The following is a 24,537-nucleotide window of genomic DNA, read 5'->3' on the forward strand; positions in this document are numbered from 1 at the left end:
AAGGCCTGTTTCCTCATCTGTCAACAGAACGGAGACACAAGGTCCTCTGTGCTTTGAACACAGGCCTGCTACACACCACTGCCCAGTGAAGTCAGTGTCAGGATACCCAAGCTGAGTTACTTTTCCTACCTCCCCTGACCAGGTGTCCTCTCCCTGGTAGCCTATCTGGTCCCGATCCCTGGACCATCACAGCGCTGCCAAGGTTGAGCTCAGTCTTGTGAATGAAAACCCCAGAACCTCCCTCAGCCTTTCCCAGGATCTGTGCTCACATCTCACAGTGGTAGCAGAACCTCTCAGAGGCAGGGGAGTTCATGTACATAAAACAGGGACACAATGTCACAGGCCTCATGAAGGGCAATTAATGGCTGAGCTCACACCATCCACAGCATCTCCAGCACCCCAGAGACCGCCGAAATACTAAAGGGCCGGGCTGGCATCATGTCCAGCCTGGAATCTGGCGTGCGCCCTCTCACTGCGCTGAATCCCCTCTCCACACATTTTCTTCTGCTCTCATTAATTCATGGAATTTCCCCCTCTCTGACGGAGACCGTCTGCTAAGAGGGTGGTCGAGCACGAGCAGGTTTGCACGCTTTCTTCTGTACCGTTGGGAACAGACTTCTGAGATTCCCGCTGTGCAGAGTCAGCCAGATCTGGGAGTGTGGTGCCTAGCCACAGAACTGGGCTCTGGCAAGTGGGATCAGACATTCTACCTGGGGTGCCTTGAGGTGACACGTGTCTTACACACAGCCCCTGCCCAAGAGCGACACCAGAGTCTTAAGCCCAACACCTCAGAATATTGCCTTGTGACAGATGTCCACACTGCCCCAGATCAGGTGATGAGGTCAACTGGAGGAGGGAGGCTCCAAACCAACAGAGCTGATGATCACGTGACCAAATGAGATGAAAAGAGGACATTGGACGGAGCATGTGGCCCCTACGAATGGAATAGATGAAAGAGTGGAGATAAGTGTGCATATATTTACATGAACAGTATGTATTGTGTGATTGTATGTTCACAGGTATACGTGCGCGTGTATTTGTGTGTAGGGTGAGCATTCATGCATGTGTGTATTGTACATCTAGGTGCACACGTGTACGAATTGAACACTTCCATACACATGTACACATCGTGTGTGTATAGTTGTGTGTTGGGTGAACATTCATGCATATGTGTGTGCGTGCACATGTGTGGGGTGGATATTTCCATACGCATGTGCACACTGTAGCTGGAATCAGGTGCTGCTCCTCAGATGTCATCCACCTTGCTTTTGAGACAGGGTCCCTCACTGGCCAGGAACTCACCTAGTAGGCCAGTCAGTGAGCCCCAGGGACCTACCTGTCTCTCCTCCCCAGTGCTCAGATTGAGTACCACAAGCCCAGCTTTTCTTACATGAGCTCTGACCCTCTCGTTCTCTGTGAAATGGGACTCAGTAATTTCTACATGCAGTGATGTGCAATCCCAGGCACTTGGGCAGATTGTCCGCTGCAGTTACTGCTTCTGCATCTTCCACCAGAGGAGATGTGGAGTGGGCTCCCCTGCTATTCCTGAACAGGGTCACACAACCCTCCCCATGTCCCTCCTTCACACTTAGCCCAAGTCTCCTTCCTATCTCAGGGAAATTTGGAAATCTAGCTGGGTCTGGCTCCCTGGCTCTCCCTGAGCAGCTGTGTGATCCAGGCAGCTCACAGGACTTCTGTGCAGTCTCCTCCCGCAAGGGCAGAACCCGGGGTGTTGGGGATATTATTGTAAGGTGTGTGACATATGTTGATGCTGCATTTGTTTAACTCTGTGAAGCTGGATTCTTTGCCTGTCTACAACACCTGATGATCCTACTAAAGAGCTGAAAGGCCAGTAGCAAGGCAGGAGCAAGGACAGGTGGGGCTGGCAGGCAGAGAGACTATGAGAGAACAAGGGGAGGAGGACATCAGGGGTCAGCCACAGAGACAGCCTCAGAGTAAGAAGGAAAGTAAGAGATACAGAAGTAAGAAAAGAAAAAAGCCCAAATGCAAAAGGTAGCCGGGATAATTTAAGTTAAGAAAAGCTGGCAAGCAGGGCGGTGGTGGCGCATGCCTTTAATCCCAGCACTCGGGAGGCAGAGGCAGGCGGATCTCTGTGAGTTCGAGGCCAGCCTGGTCTACAGAGCTAGTTCCAGGACAGGAACCAAAAGCTACGGAGAAACCCTGTCTCGAAAAATCAAAAAAAAAAAAAAAAAAAAAAGAAAGAAAGAAAGAAAAGCTGGCAAGAAACAAGCCAAGCTAAGGCCGACCATTCATAACTAAGAATAAGCCTCTGTGTATGATTAATTTGAGAGCTGGGTGCTGGGTCCCTCAAAAAGCCAAAAGAATAAAAGAGAAAACATCGCACAACACTGGGGCAACTTACGGATCCACATCTGTGGGTTTCGGTTTACACACTTAGCCTGTTTTGCTCCTGTGCTCCTTCCTCCCTGGTTGGAGGGAGTCATGAAACTACTCCATGACTGTTGTGGGGTTGGAAGCCATATGTGATGCGTGCACACTGCCCTAGGCAGTGCCTGGCTCTCAGCACCCTCCATTTGACCCATCTGAGGTTGGATGCTTTGTCACCCGTGACCTGCGCAAGGCTGTGCAGCACAGCTTGTAGCATGGGGATCTGAACCCTGGTCTGGGAGCTCAATGCTCAGGCTTTCACAAGGCTGGCACGGGGCGGCAGACTCACGAACTGACCAGTGCCCGCTGCACCAGGGGGTCTGACATCATCTCCACCCAGACGCAGTTCTTCCCCTCCCCCTCTCAGCCCCATGGGCTCTGAAGCTCAGGTCCTGCATATCCACATCCAGCACGGATGCTCAGGACGGAGCCAGGCTTCAGTGTCAGATCACAGAAGACATTGATCTCAGTGGTGCTGGACCCCAAATCAGTCCATCAACAGACAGGCTGCATCTATATTGTTCTAAAGACACTGCCTGCCGAGAGTCCGGAGTCTACTTTTCTGTACCCTTTCCCTTCTTCCTTTGCATTTCATAAATACGTATAAGCTCAATGGCTGGGCTGTGCCCACGACTCAGAAGGCTGGCATGCTTTGGAAGTCAATCACCCTTGTTTCAAACTCCAGTTATCTTGCAAACAGCTGGTGTAACCGGTGGAAGCCATTGCTCTCTGAACTCAGTCTTACCATGTGCAAAACAGACTAAAAGGGCCTCTAAGTCATGGAGTGGTGCTAGTTAAATAAAGCAACGAATCAATCCAACATGGTCCAGTCCACAGGATAGCTACTAAGTGGCATATCATCACAAACCACAGGGCGTGGCAGGGACGTGCATTGACTGCCCCATTCTTGTGAGGGCCCACAGTTCCATCCTGACTAATGGTCAGAGTTCAGGCCCATTCTTGCTCCTCAAGGATGAACAACAAAATGTTTGACCAAAGGTGTGGCTACTGGACGCCTTACTCTTCAAAGGCCAGTCGGCAGGACGTTTTGAATTAGGGCGTGGTTACCAGGTGTTCTGAGATGTAAGGAGGTGATTATGCTTGCTTGCCCTTTGTATCATAGAGTCTTGTGTCCTTCCCCTTTTGTTTGCATTATGTAAAGGCTGTAAATAATAAACTCAGGGATTTTGGATTTTTTTGGCTTTTTGCTATTGGCCACAGTATCCACTGGATGCCCTCCCGACTCTATCTGTTGACTCTTATGTATTTCTTTCCTCAATCCACACTTGCGTCCCCTGGAACATACAGACCTGGACACATTCTAAGCCAGGAGCAGGAAACAGTGCTGAGCATGGCTCGGGAGCTCAAAATGGCATTGTTAGAGTTGACAGCCATAATGGCCATCTATTGGTCTCTCAGTACCCCACAGTGGTGGGGTCCAGCATCCCTTGTGACCCAACACATGTATGAAATGCGGTATTTGCACCAAACTCCCTCACGAGTTCTGCAGCTCTCTCTAAAAGACTTTAGGCCCCAACACAGTGCGAAACTGAAAATTAAAGGTGGGGTCCTGTGTATGTTCCTTACAGATGCATTTTTCTCAGGTGATTTTTGTTTGTGGTTGGCTGAAACCCAGGATATGAACCGTCAGCCACGGGGAGCTGACTGTGTTCATTCTCACAGTCCACAGGGACATCCACGCCCAGATCCACTGTCACAGGTGCTCTTGCATGGCACGGAGAAGAAAAAAGCATCTAATTAGACTCGGAAGGGACAGTGTTCTGGAGGTGGACAAAGCTGAAGCTAGGAGGTCCCCTGGCAGGGGGAGAACCACACATTCATTTTCCCATCCAGTCAGTCACTGGGCCCACCGGGAGCCACAAGCGTCCACCTGGCGCTGTCCCAGGTGCTGACGGGTTGAGCTGGCCAAGACTGGAACATTCGAATGCCCCAGAGTGCAAAGACCCAGTTGTACAAGCAAGGTGCCTTTGGATGGTGATGCACTGGGCAGCAGAGTAAAGCTAAGGAGTATGATTGTGACCAGACAAGGAGTGGAACTGGTTAGGACACTCTGGGAGTGGCTACAGGAGGCGGGGGCTGAGTGGTGACTACACGGAAAGGAACTAAGCAGTACGTAGGGAGAAAGGGCAGAGACCCTGGGGCAAAGAGAGCAAGGAGAATGGGGCAGAGTGCAGGAGGGAATCTGAGAGCTTAAGGAGCAGGCAGGCAAGGACTAGGAGCTTTCATAGGATCGGGAGGTGTTTGGAGTGGTCAGAGACGGAGCTTGAGTGGAGAATATGGAAAACGGAGTGATTTCTCTAAAAGACCAATCTCTCATGCCTTGCCATACTAAGACATGGCTGCCCCTCGAGTAGATCCCGGGGGTACTTTCTGAACAATGATTGCTAACTGCCAGTTCTGTCCCAGCTGGGTTGCCTGACCCACATCACACTGGTTCTCAGGACTTCTTAGAAGTGAGCCACTGTTAGGTCCATGTGTCAGGTGTGGAAACTGAGGCACAGAAGGTCAAGCCATTGCTTAGACCACACAGATGGCTAAGGTGGGGTTGAAATCCTAGGCCAAGGTCCCCAGGCCACTCTGTGAGCTCTGGGCTTTCTCACAGTGTCGGGAGGTAGAGTCTCCTGGAGAACTTCAGAGCCAGGTTCAGGCTGGGACTGGGGCAAGAGCACCTGTCCTTAAAATGGGTCCCTTGGTGAACCCTGTGCCTTCCGGGTGGACAGGGGCTTCCTACAGTGGCACACAAGGGCTTGTGGTCCCAATCCTCTCATCCCATCCTCACTGGGTTCCCTGTACAAACTCCCATATTAATCTCATGAGTTGTGGCTATGATAGGTTTCCCTAGCCTGCTGGTCACGTGACATCTGCCAGTGGAGTGTGGGACACCTGTGGTAGCTGCCAAAGGAGTGGCGGTACCTTCAGAGAAAGCCAAGAGTCTGGGCAGATGGTTTAAAACCCAGATTATACTGGAACTGGCTGTGCAGTCCTGAGCCAGCATCTTTACCTTTCAAACCTTGGTTTCCACATCCAGTTCTTGTTTGTTTTTAGTTAAGTGCTTGTGTGGTGGTGGCTTTGTGCCAGAGGCATGGGACCCCCCTGGAGCTGGAGGCACAGGTAGGTGTGAACCACCCAACATGGGTGCTGGGAATGAAACCCAGGTCCTCTGCAAGAGCAGCATGGGATTGTGCCTAGCTGCTGAGCCATCTCTGCAGTCCCATCTGTTGTGAAGCCGGGTCTCTAGCCTAGTCTGGCCACCGATTCCCTGAGTAGCTAAGAATGACCTTGATCTTCCAAGCCTCCTCCTTCTGCCTCCCTAGTTCTGGGATTATAGATGTGCCCTGGAGGTCACATGCTACAGAGTGTTCTATTAACTGAGCTATACTCCCAGACTTCCACATCTGTTCAACCGGCACAAGTTCATCTGTACCCCGTTCAAGCCTGTGAAATGTACCGGTAATCAAAATCCTTTTGGCTGTAAAAGACTGAGAAAGTGCAACAAGGCAATGGAATTTACCCGGGGCAGTGTTAGTGCCCAGAGCTCCACCGCCATGATGGAGTGCAGCAGATAGTTGGCATGGCCATTGCTTTGCTTTGTTAAGCAGCTGCCTTCAATCCTGGGCTCCTGGTGTCCTTTTTTTTTTCCCCTTTGAGAAAGAGTCTCAGTATTACAGCCCAGGCTGGCCTCCGCCTCCTCCCATCTCAGCCTCCCCAGCACAGGGATGAAGATATTCACCACCCTGCCCAGCTGTCTCACTGTCTTTAAGACAGGCAGAGTAGCTGGTTAGTACCCTCAAGATGCTTCTGCACTGTCAAGTGCTCACCACAGATCCCGGGACACTCAGTGCTCTGGAAACACAGATGCTGGAGTTTGTGTGTGTGTTTAACAAGCAGGGATAAAGGGAACAGGGGTTCCAAACTGAGGCAAGCAGGGGTTCGAATGGAACTTGCAGACGAGGAGCTCATTACCGACGACAGAGTGGATTTCCTGCCTACTGTACCTGGAGCACCTTAAGCAGTTGCCGGTTGCTATTTCTGCTATTGTGATCTGTATCCTGTACTTTTTCTCTTTCATCAGCCCCCCCCCCTCCAGGCGCTTACCTTTCTCCTCTTCTTTTTCCTTCTCCTTCTCCCGGATAGCCCTCCCCTTGAGGGCTCGGCTCCAGGCTCCTCCGTAGTCTCCCAGCTTGGCTTTCTCGCCGGTCTCCTTGCCTTTGAATGAGGGTCCGTACCTGCGTGCGAAGCTGGAGGCCTCCCCCGTGTCCCGGAAGCCTCGGCCCAGGTGCAAATCACCCAGGAAGGGTAGCTCGGCTCCTTCTGCCGGGCCCCCAGCTGCAGGGCTGGCCTGATCCTGGGGCACAGCAGGCTGGCCCACGAAGCCCGCGTGCAGGAAGACGAGGCTCCCAGCGGTCAGGTAGAGAGCCAGTAGGGTAAAGAAGCGCACGGGTTTCCTGCGGAAATACCGGAAACAACGCTGGAACTTGAACCAGAGCTTGGCCATAGCCGGATCATTCCGGACTGGCTCAAGGCTGGCTGGGCTGATAGTTGGGAAGGGGCGAGGAGGGCGTGGCTTCCCAGGACACCGTAGGTTGCAACTCCAAGGGCGTGGTACTCTGAGCTCTCTCCTCCTTTGGAGGCGCGCTGTAGCCAGAAAGCAGGCTGGGCTGAGGCCAGAGGAGAGGAGGGCAGAGGTTCTGAGTCCCAATATCAAGGTGAACTGCCTGGGGTCAAGAGAGGGGACCTACAAGACGTGGTCTCCTTTCCCCACATCTCGTTCCTCACCCCAGAGTATGGCTAAAGAACTCTGGTGAGGAGGAAGGGAGAGGAGTCCAGCACTGCAGGTCACTCTGGCCCCTTCTCAGCCCCTTCTGGGCTGTTGAGCCTGATTAGTTCACTATGGGCGTTGACACTGGCCTCTCCTCCAGCTTCGATGGGCGACCAAGCTGTGTGCCACCTTCTGGGCACTCGTGCTGGAAGGCCTCCATCTGGTCAAGCTTCAGGGCTCTGGGCTACCACCTGCAAAACAGCAGTGGACACGGGCATGAGGGTCCCCCACCAAAACCCAGAATGCAAAGAGGTTCTGAGCAACATCAAAAGAGTATGAAGAGCCCCAGAGAGGGCTGGAAGCCAACGACGACGGAAGGAAGCACTCTGTGAGGGGTTGCATGGGCTCTGGGGTTCCAGAGCCCTCCTTGCCTTCGCTTTCTGACACAGGGGAATTGGAATGCTTTAGTTTTAATGGCAATTGAAGCTTGGGGGAAATCTTGACCTCAGACAACCACAAGTTCTTATACATTATTTGTAGATCTGCCCCCCAGAATCCACAGGATTAGTCCCAGAGAGGCTCAAGTATCTTGGGTACAAAGGTAGGGTTTTATAGGCTCTGCCCACACCCTCCAGTATGTTTCAAACCATGTCACATGTCCTAGCACACCTAAGAACTTCAGTGCTCTAGAGATGTTATAGAGTTCTTAAAATAATGGCAAAGGACACTGTGTGTGTGCATGAGTGTATGTGTGTGAGTATGTGTGTGTGTTGATTGTGTAGCATTTGTGTGTGGAGAGGTTGATATTGGCCAGTTTCTCCAGCCACTCCCCCACCCCACTGTGTTTTGAGACAGGGTTTTGTCAATACTGAAAGCTGATTTGGCAACACCACTTGGCCAGCGACCATGCTGAGGATCTGAACTCAGGTCCCTACATTTATGTGGCCAATTCTTTACCAACCAAGCCATCTCTCCAGGCCTAGGCATATTTCCTATTTGTTTTCTACACATGGTTGGTTGAATCTGTTTGTAGAATCTGCCAACAGGGCAGCCCCAGCTGCTTGCTCCTCCCTTTCTAAACAAACTTCGAACAAACATGGATTTGTGGGTTCCTTTGAGTCTAAAGAAAACCTCAGAGACTTTCTGAGCCCAAATTCATTCATATCACTGCCTTTCCCCAGGAAGATTTGGAGAGACCAACTGTGTTCCAGCTGCAGCTGAGGTGTGGAGGTAAACACACCTCCTGAGGGTGTGCGCTCCGATGCAGGAATCAAATCCACAGGCTATCATCTGCCTGAGGCAGAAATGGGAAGAGAAGGGAGCAGGCTTAGGAAGCAACAAATCCCTGTGATCCGGTATTTGCTGAGGGCCTCCAGGTGGCCAGCTCAGTGCCGAGCCTCCTCTGTAGATAGGCTCATCTGTTCTCTTCTGTCTTACAGGTGACAGCTTCAGGGATGAGTGGGGTAGCACTGAAATTTGAAACCACACATTTTTTGCTTGTTTGTTTTAGACAGGGTTTCCTGTGGTTAGCCCTGAACTCCCCATTCTTCCTGCTTCTGCTTCTCAAGTGCTGGGATTACAGGTAGTGCCATTTTGCTTGGCCAAACCACAGCTCTTGCCTTTTGGATTAGATCTCTTCCCACGTACTCCAGACACTGCCTGGCAATGCAGAGGTAGCCACAAAGCAAGAGCCCACCTCTTTCCAGCTACTTCAGCAACTTCGAGGAGGAGGAGGAGGTTAGGAATTTGAATTCCCCTGGGAACCAATGAAAAGTTCTGACTTTCTAACTAGCATCTCTGTTGTCACAGGTGGCCCTGGACAGTGCTCCTGGGCACCTGATTTTGGACAGTACATCAGATGGAAAAACAGGATGTAGCTAACGATTTGGCAATGCTGTTTCATATTACCACCAGCAGGGGACGACAGGATGCTCTCAGCCAGCGCAAGGGGTATCCAATCATTGCTCACCAGCAGAAGCGTGACTCTGGGATAGGCCCTTGAGCCACATAGTAGCTTGGAAGCTCTGCCTCCCCACCCATTCAGAAACTCAGTGCTTACCGCACCGACCACCTCCTAGGCACGCAAAACGCAAAAATCCATGCACTTGTGGCATCAAACATCCATCCGTCTGTCCATCCATCACCCTCAAACATCTACCCACCTGAACTTATCCACCCATCCATCCATGTCTGCACTCATCCGTCAGTCTGTCATCTTCCCTCAGTCCACCCACCCTTCATCCCTGCACCCATCCTTCCATCCAACTCCCCACTCAGCCAGGCACTTCCTGTCCTTGCATTCACAGAAAACAGGGCCAGGGAGATGGCTCAGCCGGGAAAGGCAATTGCCGCCAAACCTGAAGTTCAGTCCCCAGGACCCCGCATCATGGAAAGAGAGAACTGATTTCTGGAAGTTGTCCACTGACCCCCACAAGCATGCTTCGGCAGGATCCTATGCACATGTGCGCACGCACGCAAATAAATGTAATTTAAAATATGTTCATCCTAACTGTCTGTGCTAGGAATACAAGAAAAAATAATTTACTCTCTGCTTTTAGGGAATTTTTAGTCAACCAAGAGAGAAAGCAAGCAATTCCAAAGTTGCTATGTTAACTAGACAATGATAGCCCAAGGCATGTATTCATGATACATAACAACAACGTGGTTTACAAAGCACTTATATGTTCCACTCCACAGTACACTTACACACATGCACACTCACACAGTACACTCACATACATGTATGCTCACACAGTACAATTACACACACACTCACACACAGTAGCACACACATATACACAGTACAATTACACACATGCACACTCACACACATGCACACTCACACAGTACAATTACACACACGCACACTCACACATAGTAGCACACACATATACACAGTACAATTACACACATGCACACTCACATACAGTACACTTACACACATGCATACACACACTCACACACATGCACTCACACACAATACAATTACACACATGCACGCTCACACACACTACGCTTACACATATGCACACGCACACACAATCATACACTCTGATTTAATTCTCCTAACAATTCCGTGAAGCTCTGTGTTGTCTTACAGAGCTGAGAACTGAGTATCAGAGAGGTTAATTAACTTGTCTGAGACCACACAGTTGGTAAACGGAAGGTGGGCTGTGAGGGCCCTAGGACTTCAGGACCTGGGCATCTACCTGCCTCTTGCTTTGGAATGATTAGACCAAGTAAGTGGACAGAGACAAGCCCTTGCATGGAGGTCCCAGATTTGGGTTTAAAATGTCAGGAGATTTGGGGACCCTGCTGACCCTGGAGTATGGGAACCTATAGCAGTGGAGGGTCTATTCTTATTTTTAATTTTTGTATTTCTCTGTAGCTTTGGAGCCTGTCCTGCTCTTATAGACCAGGCTGGCCTCAAACTCATAGAGATCCGCCTGCCTCTGCCTCCTGAGTGCTGGGATTAAAGGTGTCCACGACCGCCCATTGAGGTGGAGCGTCTAAAACTGCCTGGGGAGAGAGATCAAACAGGGCTTCTCAGGGAGTTGACAAAGTCAGTCTGGGAAAAGTAGATAACTCCATGGAAAAAGCACAACAGAGGAAGGAAGAGCCAGGCCAGGAGGCAGAAAAAGTGTGTGTGTGTGTGTGTGTGTGTGTGTGTGTGTGTGTAGGGGGGAGCCAGACCACAAGGGTCCCGAGTGCCACGGCCCTGCTAATGGCACAGAACTCACTGAGCTTTCAGGGTTACAATATTTTAGTCTCTTAATTTTTTGAAGTACTGTCTCCAGGTAGCCCAGGCTGCCTCAAAATCACCTTGGCCTCGAACTCCTGACCTTCCTGCCTTTGCCTCTCAAGTGCTGGGGCTGGAGGTATGCATCACACACCTGGCTTAACTCAGGGCTGCCTGCATGCTAGGCAGGCACTCTGCCGACCCTGCTGTGTCCTGAGCTCACTCCACACTTTAGGAAGTTCACCTTGAAGCCAGTGTGAAGACACTGCCTGTGGGAGCCTATGCACTTCACACTTCCGTGCCACGAGAGGAAGTTAGGAGTCACTCGGTACTTCCAGGAGTCCCCTCATTCAGCTGTGTAGATCACAGCCTTTTAGATGCACGTGTGGGCCCTGGACATGGCCCACCTGGATTCATGTTGACTGGACAGAGACAGCTGTTCCCACAGCCTTGGGTTACCCAACTCTCTGCTCCTTGCTTCCGTTGTTAGAGGATTAAAGAAACTGTTCGAACACTCAAGGCTGCGCCACTGCCTCCTCCAGGCTCCTGTGAGAGCCTGGGAAGCCATTCCCTCCCTGAGGATGTTTCTGCAGTCCTCGGTTGTTTCCCTCTGTGTTTTTTACACTACCACACATCTTTCCCTGAAGTGGTTGCCAAGTGGGCGTTTGGCAACACTGAACTCAGGAGACAGAAGGAGAAAGGCACGGTGGGGCAGGGGACAGAAGGAAGAGGGACGGAGAGCAAGGGCTATGACACCCACCTTCAGCAGGAACACGAAATGTGAACTTCCTGCTCACACCCTCCTGCCAGAATTAGGAGGGAGAGCACCCTGGAGTCAGCCCCACACACTATGCCTTAGCCTGGCACCTGGTGCCCGGTAGGCCCCCAGGAAACCGTGGTGGAGGGGTGAGGAAAGAAGGGACTGGCGTCATACCAAGGACTGATGTGCTCAGGTAATAGCTCTGTGTGTGTGCGTGTGCGCGCGTGCGTGTGTGTCATGTGTGTAAATTTGGGTCTCTGAGGGGCAGTATATTGTATTATTTGTCACCGGGTGAGTCTGGGTAGAGAAGCCTGAGTCACAATATCCTGTCCTCAGAGGAACCTAAACACTTCTGCCTCCTGGAGCTGCCAGCCCTCCCCCACTCAGCGGCTCTCTCTAAGACTTTGTCTCTCATTCCCTCTTCCTCCCTCACACAGACAGAAACCCCACTCCAAGGCAGACAGAAGAATCAGCGAGCCGTCATTTGCTGAACACGCACTATTCTAGGTGCAGGTTTAGAAGGACTTACAAGGGCTCCACACATTCTCTTCTCATAGCCTTTGAGGCTCCCAAGTCCACGGTGTGCATCCACCGCCCTGCACTGGCTTACACAAGCCCTCTCCTCTCTCAAATCTCACCGCGGGACTCTGTCGCCCTTGGCACTTACAGTGTCTAAACCTCCCCGGTGAGTCAATCACAGAGGAACGGTGCATGGGACTGGGCTTGGCACCCACTGAGGGCAGGCTCTCATGCTACCCCGACCCCCCTTTTCATTGCAGGTCTCAGCATCCTCATCTTCCAGGGACGGGAAGCCTTTGAGTGATTGAATGGAGATTATTTTTTAACAACAGGAGCAACACAGGGCTTGAGTGGCCAAGGAAGAGATGGGTGCTGGCTGGGGTAGGGTGCCCTGCAGAAAGGGAACCAAGGGGCTGCCTGCCCTGCAGCTCCTTCCTCTAGGAGCGGAGAGTTTCCACACTCCCGAGGGGCTCAGCAAGGATGCTCGTAGTCTGGAAAGGGCCTGGGTCTCCCTTCCCTACCCCAGAGCTTGACTGGGGGTCAGAGGAGTTGTGGGGTTGGTTAGACAACAGGGACCAACTAAACCTATGACCAAGTTTGTCCAAGAAACGGCTGTTGAGAAAGAAACCTGACTGGTGAAAGCCGACTGGCTCCTCTGGGCCATCTCTGTCTTTATCTCCAGCCTCCAGACAGCACAGACCACCTGGGAGATGAAGGCTTACAGAGGAGAGGAGCGGAGGAGCGTGCCTCCCAGGGAGCGTCTCCATCCAGTCTGGACTTTGCCTCACAGACCCATCCTGTGCACGCCCCCTGGCCTCATCTCATTTCGCTTTTAGAATTTAACCTGTTATTATACTGTGTGTGCACACGCACGTGCATACGATGTGCCCAGTGCCTGTGGAGGTCAGAGATCAGCGTTCTCAGTTCTCACCTTCCACTGTGGGTTCCAGGGCTGAGCCTGGGCTGGGCAGAAAGCGCTGAGCCATCTGCTTGCCCTGTTTTTTTTTTTTTTTTTTTTTTTTTTTTTTTTTTTTTTTTTTTTTTTTTGAGAAAAGGTCTCATGTAACCCAAGCTAGCCCGAACTCCCTATGCACCCGAGGATAGCTGTGGACTCCTGACCCTCCCACTTCTGTTTCCTGGGTACTGGGTTTCAGGTGTGTCCCATCATGCCCAGCTTTGTCCCATCTTTCCCATAACACTGTTTAGCACCGAGACAGAGGTATGGAGAAACTGGGAATCCTGGTTCTCTTCATTGCTTATCCAAAACTCCAAATAAATACACTTCCCTTCTCCAGTTTCTGTTTCACAGCTGCTTTAGAAACCAGGGAAACTGAGGCAGCAGCCTAAAGCTAACATTCTCTTCCATCTGATCCAGCCACCGTTACTGGGGAAACCTGGGAGGGCCATCCACTACCAGGGAAGCCAGGTCTCTTTCAGATTCTTAGTCTTATTAATAAAATAATTTTAAAACAGGCTCCAAAGGAAGCCTGAGGACAAGTGTGGTAGTGTCTGAGAGAAGAGCAGCGGGCAGGGGAGCTGTGGAGCTGCCTGGAGGAGGGAGATGGGAAAGAGAAAGGGAGAGAGAGCCCTGTCCTTCTGTCCTTGTAAGCTAGGGTCCAAGAAAGCCACAGGTCCAGTGCCCTCTGCCCACGCTGTCAATGCCAGGGGGTTCAGATCCCCTGTACCCCCTCCCCACGATGTCAATGCCAGTGGGGTTCAGATCCCCTGTACCCCTCCCCACACTGTCAGTGCCAATGGGGTTCAGGCCTGTGGGCAATTGCATATGCTTCCTTCATAGGATCAGAGGCCCTATGAGTACAGGCATGACATGGCAGAAGAGGGATGGGGACAGCTTCAGAGAAAGCGTGGGAAAGCCCACCATGTCTGGGAATGAAGGCCCAGGCTTTTGGCCAGTATCGATAGAAAGAGGAAACAGAAAGGTCAGCTCTTCTGAGTTAGGTGCCCCATCACAGAAGCCCTGCATCTGCAAGATCCCTACCACGAGTCCTGTGGGGACAGAAAAGTACATGACATCATTAGGGGATAATTACTCCTCCCCTCTACGGCTCAAAGTCCATGGGGGAGGGGTCTATTCCCAATGACCTCCTAGCCTGTTAACTACCTAATGCTCTGGTCTCCTCAGGACTCACCCACTGGAGATGAAATCCCATGGACCACCAGACGAACATGCTATCCAGCAATGACGAGGTGTAGATGCCTCACGCTACCCAGTGAAGAAGCCAATCTGAGAAGAAGGCACACTGTAAGAGTCCAACCATGAGATAGTCTGGGAGAGACAGCAATAGGAAGGGTGTTTGCCTGCAGCTTGGTGTGTGTGTGTGTGTGTGTGTGTGTGTGTGTATGAGCTGATGGAGTGCAGGACTTTCGAGGTGATGACTCAACCCCACTGATACCCAATGGTACCTGTATGTCATGTTATATCCAGAACCGTAGACCACGTGACACTGAGCATAGCCGTGAAGCCTGTGACACAGAGTAGCCTCTGACCCTATGAAGGAAGAATATGCAAATGGCCACAGTCCTGAACCCCATTGGCACTGACAGCATGGGTGGGGGTACAGGAGATCTGAACCCCATTGGCACTGACAGCATGGGGGAGGGGGTCTGAACCCTATTGGTGTTGACAGTGTGGGCAGGGAGTACAGGGGATCTGAGTCCCATTGGTGCTGACAGCATGGGCAGGAGATACTTTGCCTTCTGACTAACTACTACCTCGACAAATAAAACAAATCTGTACTCCAAGCTAAGCACACGTTTCCAGCAGCTAGGAGAGCAGACTGGAGTGTTCTAACACGAGGAAGTGACACAGGTCTCAGGCAATAGATTGGCCGGTCCCTCGGATCACCCCATCACACAGCTAACACATGCGTTGACAGATCACCTTGCGTCCTATAACACACAGCATTATTTCAGCTGCAATTAAAGTGTTTGTAATGGTTTATGTGTTTGTGTCCAGGAAAGGACAGTCACATACTTGCCAACTCTGTGCTGGGCAAAGTAAGAGAAGCTAAAGAAAGGGGGATGGAGAGAACAAGGTTGGAAGCTGTGTCCTGTGCAGTGGTTCTGATGACCTGGCTGAGGCACCCAGCTGTGGTCCTCGCTGCCATCAGCAGCCCAGATCGTTCCCTTCCCCAAGAGAGAGACTGTAAAGCGGCCCCGGGCCCCCATCATTAAGCCATCTGGAGTCATCGCTCTCCTGCAGGCGCTGCTGTGTCGCGGGTCAATTAGTACTCATTTGCATAGCCATCCTTAATAGGCTGCTAATTGTCAGGGGGATAATGGATGGTTCTGTTTCTGGGCAGAATGTTTATCCAGGGGCCAGACCCATGGGGGGTGGCAGAGCAGGGAGAAAGGGAAAGGAGGGGACCTGAGGTGCCCAGGAGGGAAGGATAGAGCCAGCTCTGCCTGTGCAGAGGTGGCCCCATCATCTGGAGTCTGGTGAAATGCAGGTGTGCTTCTCCAGTCTGCTCTACTAAGCACAAGCACCACGGGGAAGGACCCTCTGGGAAGCTCTGTAAGCTGAGACGTCCAGAGAAGGCCCCCTGCAGGCGGACACCATGCAGCATGTCTGAATAGATACTAGATTAGAAGTGGGTTCATCTTTCAGGGGCTGTACCTCAATCTATCCCAGAACCTGTGGACGACTCTGCCTGCTTCCTAGGGTAGACCACACAGGGTGGAGGTGGGAGGCCTAAGGTTCCTCCTGGGGCAGGACTGGTCAAGTCCTCACTGTCCTGCTAGGAGCCAGGGTGCACATTCCCTTCTTGGCAGGGCTGAGACCTGTGGCCACAAAGCCTGGACATTCAGTGTGGCCTTTTGAAGAACACCTCCACTGGCCATGTCAGCCAAGACAGCTGGCAGGGATGCTCTGAAGAGGGGTTTAAGGGCCATCAAGGGACATGACATCACTCTGCTTGGAGAGCTCACATGACCCTCTCATCAGCATTTTCCCTGGAGTACGGAACATGGACCACCCAGAAGGGGAAACTGAGGCTTAGGGAATCAAAACGAAAGGACCTCTGTCCCTGCGAGATGCCAGCTCTTGGCATTGTCGTCTCAGAGAGCAGGGCACTCTTAGGATCCAGCTAGGACAGGCAGATGATTGGAGGACTCAGAGAAAGTGACCCAAAGTCATACGCCAGGCCAGTCCCAAGCTAGCTCCAGAAACTGCCAAACTGTGTCCACGTAGCTCGTGGTCAGCTCCTTCTAGCCACAAGCACCAGCAAACTGCCACTTGCTGCCACACCCGGTTAGACTCTAATTTGGGAACAGTGGCTACTTCCATTAGAAACCCTTCCCCGGAGAGGAATTTTCCACCCAAGATCATCTCTAGCCCAGTCCTGTGTCCCTGCCAGGGAGTGTGTACTGGGGGAGGCGTCTCTGATCTCCCAGGAGCTCCTCAAGGCCAGGTCCTCTTTCCTCAGACTCAGAGGCAATCTTACAACCCATTTGCACTAGAGGGAGGGCTACCTGGTCCCCAGGTCAAATGGGGAAACTAAGGCCAAGGGGTGGGGCTCTGTGTCACTTAGTGCCTCTTCTAAGGCCCAGGCCTCTTGTTGGCCTTAAGTCTTACACCCCTAGAAAGGAAGCATAGCAAACTCTACCCCCCCCCCCCCCCCGCCTCCCAGCAGATCCACTGCAGTCTGGACCTTAATCTTCCCATCATGGACTCTTCCGGGGACTCTATGATAGAAGAGAAAGCCAACCCACGTGATGGAAGTAGAGCCAATGAACAGCAAGGTGACTCTTAGACCCAGGTTTGCGCTACTTCAGAACCTTCTGCCGACTGCTGACCTGGAGCCTCCAGTCTGAGGGAAGAACACAGTGAGCAGAATCCCTCAGACTCAGGAAGCCTTTCTCCTTTGTGTGTTCAGAGCTCATGCCGGGAATGAGGACTTCCAGGAAGGTGCAGAGGTCCCTGGCCCTTGGCATGTTCACCATGGCCTTCAGTGGCTGGAAGGAGGGTTCTGGGATACCTAGTGGAAAGGTGTCTTCTCCACTTCTCTCCCCCATGACAACCACAGGCTCCTCTATCAGTCACCTGGACGTCATCATAGGAGACAGTGTCTAAGTCCCTCACAACACTCCATGCCTGTCCTTACCCCACCCCAGCACAGACTCTATCCTGTATTGTCCCTCCTCATTTCCAGGCCAGACAGGGGTCCTGAACCCCACTTTGCAGATGAGGATCAGCAACAGCTGAAATTTGCCCCAGAAACCTGGTTAGTGCTGGGAGCTTCTAACTAGATTCCACGGCTCTTGGGAGTCGAAAGTGAACGCATGGCTGGAGCCTGGAGCCCCCAGGCCAGATTCGGGCTCCTCTGAGGCAACTGGTACTGATCTGAGCTGTTCCCAGCATCATGGCATGGTCACCCACACACCCCGGCCTGCACCCAACAGCGTTGTTCCACGGGGTGCATCTGCAGGCACAGTTTCTGACCGGCCCTGGGGAACAAGCCTGGAGCGCTTGCCACTCAATGCACACAGCTTTTAGATCGGATTTCACCTCAGGTTTTACCCAGCCTTCCATCACTGAGTCTATCTTGGGGTTCAATGCTAGGGTCCCCATTTGCAGGACCTTGTTCTGAGGTGGTCAGTGTCTACCGACTGGCACCAACTGGCAATGGACTCTCATATTCTGGTTCCTTCTGTGAGGAGGTAGAAGCTCCCTGGGAGACAGTCATACCTCAGTGCCTTCCAGGGACTGGGGAGAAAGACACACCCATGAATTATATATTTCCAGTCATCTCCAAATTGCTCAGCAATTACAGAACACCACAGGCAGCCATAGGGGGCAGAAGCCTCCCCGAGGGCTGAGATGCAGCTGGACAGAAAGGACCTCACCAGCTGGGCTGGGTTAAGAGGAAATTTATGGCTGTTTTTCTTTTCCACACCAAGCTGTGCTTTGAAAAATACAGGAGAGTTATGTGAAGGCTCTTAAAAATGATTTGATTTTATTTATTAAGGATGTATGTGTCACAGCACACACTTGGAGGTGGAGGTCACAGGACACCTTGAGAGGGTTGGTTCTCTCCTTCCATCAGGTGGGCTCTGGAGATCAAAATCAAGTCTTCGGGTTTGATATTAAGTGCCCTTGCCAGCCACTCCGTGAGATTTCTTGCCAGTTAGAACTGGGTTTGAATCTCGACTTGGGATAGCACAAAGAACACGGAGGCTGTTTAAGGTATCAGCACTGCAGCTGCTCATGCGTGTGACACGGGATGGGAATACAGGTCTCACCCCACCAGCCTGGCTCTTGAGAGGGTTAGCTGGCATAATGGGTGCAGATGCTTAGCAGGGGCCAGGTAGTTGAGCTGCTAGGTATTTGGATACCATGTCTGAACTGCAGGAGGTAGTCCAGACAGCTACGGCAGAAAGGCAAGACAATGGGGAGAGCCTCCATTTTCCAAGTTTGATAGCCCATGGCCACTCTATAGCCCGTTAGCCTGTGGGTATAGACACATAGGGCTGAGCCAGAGGTGAGAGCTGGAGGAGACTCCTACTTGTCTCTCAGTTTATTTGACTTAAAAAAAAAAAAGCCATCCATTTCCAGCCCCAGCATTAATAAGCTGCTGCTGAACACGTTTTAAATTTAAATTTAGACAAACATCCCTCCTCATAAACGCTCACCACCCACACACCCCCAAGAATAAATCCACCCGGTGAAGGGGAGATATCTGTGTGGTTACAGCCCAGGGGGTGAGGGAATAGGGAGAACCGGGTGTGCAGAGGCACCTGGGGACAGGAAGTGCCTCTCTGTCTTTGGTGGTGGCATTAAATGTTCCTGCCAGGAGCACTGGACAGGGAGTCTGCTCTGCAGGGCTGGGCCGATGGAGGGCAAGGTAGATGGGTGAAGGCCACTGTGGAAGCTGACTCCCTGCTGCCGGCCTCCCTGAGGTGTTTCCTGTCGGCTAAGGTAGTGTTCTCAGACCTACAACTGTAGTCTTGCCCACAACCTGCAGTCACCCTGGCTCATGGGCAGAAATGCCTCGCCTGGTTCAGTGCTTTCTTGTGGCTTCTTGTAATGTTTATTAAGAGAAGGGGTGGGTATTGTCCTCTCAGGCTGTCTCCTGTGAAACACCAGTGGCTACAAATGATGCTGAGGGCAGGTGTAGATTCACGCAGGACACGCAAAGCCTCAGGCTGCAGCCTTTACCTCTTTTCTTCCTGTCCCACCTTCAAGGCTGTGTGGCCTTGGCTAGGTAGCTTGCCCTCTCTACCCTTCTGGTTCTTTCTTAGCAAAATCAACCAACCAAGCAAATACAAAAACCGAAAAACAACCAAACAATCAAACAACAACAACAACAACAACAAAACCCTACCGTATATACGTCTAGCTCTTACCTACTGTCTCCCTCTAACAGCCAAACTATAGCTCGCTCTTCATTCAATCAACAGACCCTCAGGACCAACTCACAGCAGGTACTGGAGGGTTACCAGCAGGGAGGGTTCATCATACGTCATCCCATGGATCGAACACCTGCCTCACATCTGGGGAGAGTTCATTGTCTGCTCAGAGACCCCCTCATCCTCCCACCCCTCTCTGGGTCAGGAGCAGCATGCGCAGACTTGTCCTCTCAGCCCTGACTGAGTCTGTTCCACATCCCAGAGCTCAAGAGGGTGTGACCCCTGGTGCCAGGAAGCTGGTGGCTTTGTAGTTTCAGATTTGGGGTGTATGTTGGTTTAGTCTCACCTCACTTCAGCTTTCAGAGTCTCAAAGCAGACAACTTCCAACATTTGAGATGAATCTGTAAGGCAGGTAGTGTCCCCGTCACATGGGCGAGAAACTGAGGCTCCCAAAGGTCATGTAGCTCGTCAGTACAGAGTCAAGACTTCTGCCTGGGCCTGTGTGTGTGTGTGTGTGTGTGTGTGTGTGTGTGTGTGTGATATGTGTGTATGCATTGTGTGTGTGTGAGAGAGAGAGAGACAGAGAGAGAGGGGGAGACAGAGGGGGAGAGAGAGAGAGAGAGAGGGAAAGAGAGGAGAGAAAGGGAGAGAGAGAGAGAGCTCCTCCCTCTCCTAGCACCCAATCTCCTGTTTCCATAGGAATGGCACCTCAGAGGTAAGCCCTGCTCTAGCTCTGTCAGTGGTGGTGTGTGTGTGTAGCTTACTTTTTTTTTTTTTTGACAGGGTCTCTCTATATAACCCAGGCTGGCTTTGAACTCTAATCCTGCTGCCGCCTCAACCTTGTAAGTGTTGGGGTCACAGGTGTGCTAACTGGCTAATGTAGCCTTTTGAACCAACCTAATGATGTTCCCTTAGAATCTTCAGGAAGGGTGCAAAGTGGGGATTCTCAAGTCACAGCAAGCCTCTGGGATGCCACGGAGAGCATGCCCGCTGCAGATCCCACACTGTGTGTCCAGCAGCGCATCCCTACGGGAACCCTTCGACAGGAGACATGAAGCATGCGTTCACGGTCTGAGACCGTGGAGAACCAGGGCTGAGATGGAGCTGGGTGCTCCAGGGCACACGTCCTTGCCCACTGTTCTTGCGACACTAGGATGGCAGATGCAGCAGCCAGCATTTTAACTAAAGCCAAGACAGAAAACATTAGAGCGGCTGAAACAGACACAGCAAACTCAGTGGAGTGGGTGGGACTCCCAGTCATGATGGTGGAGACGAAGAAGGGAACAGATCCTCTTTGGAGGACAGGAAGGCTGGGCCTTACATGTTAGACAAGTCTACTTACTGTGATATCAACTATCTCCCTCCTTGGTTGTTAACCTGAGAGAAGAGATGCTTACAGCAAAACCCCATTTCAGAGGCTGAGATCAGTTCTTATCCGCCCCCCCCCCCAGACCCTCCCACCTTAGGCAAGTGGACCCAAGGTGGTGAGTACATGCCTCAGGGGAGCACTACTCAGCCCTTGAAGAAACTCTGGCTACACAGACCAGCTAAGCCTGGTGAATCATACAGGCTGACATGACCCAGAAGGAAAGAAACTGGAGTCTGAGGGCTGTAGGATCCCATTTCTGTGGCATTCTGGAAAAGGTGCTTGCCAGGGCCCAGAGTGGCACAGTCAGAGGGACACTGAATTCGTGTGTTTCTTGATTCTGGAGCAGGGTGCTGAGTTGCATGGATTTGTCAAAGCTCGCACAGAACTGCAGACTAAACCAGGGGTGGGGGTGGGGGTGGGGGAGATGTTACCGCAGGCAAATTATACTTGATGGAAAAAAAACCTTAATGCAATAACAAGCCAGCTGCCTCCCCAAGGAAACAGGGTTAACATCTGCTTTCTCACTTATCTGGGCCCCTGAGAGGTTCACCTGGAAGACTGGGGTGCTCCCAGGAGCACCCGGATTCCCACGTGACCCCAGCTCTTGCCTTTTCTTCTCCTGGAGCTGCAATGCTCAGGGTTGTTTTGCTGCAAGCCGGCCCAGTCGCTGAGTTGTTTCTCGGCAGGCAGCCGCCACCCCCTGCCGTGTTTACACGAAAACACATTTGCACAGAGTTTTGTTTCTACCGTTTGCTTCAGCAGCCAGGATCCTGTGAAGCCTGGGGCAGCCTGCTTTTCCAGCTGAAGCAGCCGGTGGGGGAGGCTGCTGAAGAGGGGCAGCCCAGGTAAGCCCTTGTTGGGAGTTCAGGGATCCTGGGCTTCTGCTCAGAGGGCTCAAGAACTAGAGGCGTTTATGTGGTGTGTGTGCACACACGGGTATTCGCAGCCCTCACAGGGCATCGAGAGGGAGGGTCTGGGATGTCCTATAGCTTGCATGCAGGAGGTTCAGCAAGCCCTTGGCCTCTGCCTTCAAGGAGCCTCTCCCACCCCTAGTCAGTAGATATAATCAAGTGTCTTCCCCAGAAGGCTCTCCCATTGTGAATCACGCCTGACCCTCACCCTTGAGGCTCCTGTGAGCTCAGCTCAGCTTCAGTTCCCCCTCCACCCCACGACAACCACCACTGTACGCCTGGCTCCGCATGCGAGAAGCTGTGGCTTATCTCGGTTGTTAACAGACAGGATCTGGTGCCCTCGGATGAAACCAACTGGGCACCACTCTAGGCTGCGTTCAATGAGGTGGGAAGACCTGTGCCACGGTGGAACCACCCTGTGAGGTCCTGGGTCACAGAAACAGAAGAAAGCCAACTGCACGCCAGCGTTCATCTCTCTCCGCTTCGTGAGGGATGGACGCTGTTCCGTGGAGTGGCAGTCCTGGGAGAATATCTATATTCTTCCATCTCCAAGTCCAGAGCGCCGTGGATATTAATCATTGGCTTCCACGTGTGTCTGCTGCTCAGACTAGCACAGCCCCTGGGTGACATCTCACTAACACCCCCTTTCACCCGGCTTTACCTGGCCTCCCTGTGGTGGTTCCAGCTGCCCTGCTGAGGGCTTTGCTGGGCTGACTAAATCCAGTTTGTTTTGGCGCCTTCTGGGTTTGTGTGAAGCTGGGTTTGTGTGAACCCAGCTTGGGTTCAGAGAGCCCTGTGGGTCAGAACAGTCCCATAGAGATGCTATGGTGGGGAGGCCCCAGCTCAGCCATGCCCAGCTAGGGGCTGGCCTCCTATGTGTGAGATCATGTAAGACTATCAGCAAGAATATCAAAGCAGGGTCTCTAAAGGTCAGTTTGTCTCCTGGATGCCTGCACAGTCAGACACTGACGAAACATGCAGCCCAGAGCTGCCGCTTTATCTCCATTTCACAGACGGGTACACTGAGGTTCTAGGAAGCAAAACTGCTTGTTGAATGTCTTGCCAGCAGCAACAATGGATTCAGTGAGCACAGACCTTGTTCACAAGTTCTTGTAGAGATGACGTGGTCAGCAGAAATCAAAACACTTAGAGCAGTTCGGGGTAGAAGACGTTTCTCCTTATCGCTGCGAAGACCATTGTTATTGCCACCACCGTCAAATCACCACCACCATCGTTGACATCATAGCTACCACACTGTTACCACTGACATCATCACCATCATCAGTCGTCACCACCACCACCGTCAGCATCGCCCACCGTCATCCTCACTGCCATTACCATCATTTCACCAGCGTCACTGTCATTATCATCACTGTCACATCATCGTTGACATCATCACCTCTGTCAACATAATCACCATTATCATCTATGTCATCATCTTCATTGTGAACTGTCACTGTCAACACCACTGTCAGCATCATTATCTACATCATCATCGTCATTGTCAACATCATCACTACCGCCATGGCTGTCACTGTCAAGAGTACTGTTACTGTCAACACCATCACCATCATTGTCTACCTACCACAGTCATTGTCAACCGCCACTGTTATTATCATGGTAACATCATCACGGTTGCTGTCACCACTGTCAACGTGGACACTGACATTGCATCACCCCTCAGCCTGTCTGTTGTCCTTGTCACCATCAGCACCACCATCCTCTGCCTCCTATGTGACCCAATCTTAACTGCTTGCCAGCACTAAGCAAAACATTGTGTCTGACCCAGTCACTAACACACACGGAGCAAAGGCCAGGTAGAAAGGTGGTTCTGTGTGGAAGTCACGCAGACGCCCACACACCCCCACCCAGCATGCTTTCTTTGGACGGAGAAAACAGTACACAGCACAGAGAATGCCCCGGGGACAAGGAAACACGCTGCCCCACCAGCTCTATGGAGTTTAGTTTTCCCTTCCTGGCACAGAAGCTGTATCCTTAACTTCTTAGTCTCCCTTTGGAGAAATTTCCAACTCAACCTCTCTTAGGTCTGAAATGTTCCCCCACAGAAGCATCTTGTTTGCCGTGCTCAGCAATTGCAGTTGTCTCCATGAGCTCCCTGGTGACTTCCTCAGTCCCTCACCTTGTCCTGGTCCTTCTCATTATAAAGCCCCTCAGGTCAGCCATGGGATGCTGGCAATGGGGGTTCACTGCAGATGTTTGTGTGTAAGGGATCTACCTGCACCCCAAGGCCTGGGGATGGGAGAACTGGAGAGAAGGGTTTGCACAGTGATCCGAGTGACACTGGACTCACACACAGCTCAGAGAGCTGCCTCCCCCCAGTTCACACCGTCTATTAAACTTCACCTTTCTGCTGGGGTCCGTGCTCAGTGGCTCTGAGGACACCAGCCAGTGTGGAGCTGCCCCCTTGTTCAGCTAGCTGTATTGAGCTGCAGGGGGCACAGGCTGGCACTGGGCTGATGGAGAGGCCAGTCGAACTCCAGCTCGGAGTCTTTGTTGTTGTTATTTCTTTTGATACGGGGGTTTTGTTCTGTAATCCAGCAATCCTCTTGCCTCATCCTGCCAGGATTACTGCCGTTCACCACCGCACCGGCAGCCCATCTTTCCCGCACAGCGATGCCTGGCTTTGCTATTTGTTACATTGCCTGGATTTCTTTCTTTTCT

The 24,537-nt window shown here is 51.9% G+C and overlaps 1 protein-coding gene across 3 annotated transcripts in view; it reads right to left on the minus strand.

Annotated features, from left to right (window-relative positions):
• Wscd2 (WSC domain containing 2) overlaps positions 1–24,537 on the minus strand; it is a 95,016-nt gene that overhangs the window by 39,084 nt on the left and 31,395 nt on the right. For all 3 annotated transcript variants that reach the window (XM_057763991.1, XM_057763992.1, XM_057763993.1), the window contains one exon: positions 6,526–7,440. In XM_057763991.1, coding sequence (XP_057619974.1) covers positions 6,526–6,925 — 400 coding nt within the window. In that variant the 5' untranslated portion in view covers positions 6,926–7,440. The remainder of the gene's footprint in view (positions 1–6,525; positions 7,441–24,537) is intronic.

Source organism: Chionomys nivalis, chromosome 3 (genome assembly GCF_950005125.1).
Source record: "Chionomys nivalis chromosome 3, mChiNiv1.1, whole genome shotgun sequence".
Taxonomy (NCBI): Eukaryota; Metazoa; Chordata; class Mammalia; order Rodentia; family Cricetidae; genus Chionomys; species Chionomys nivalis.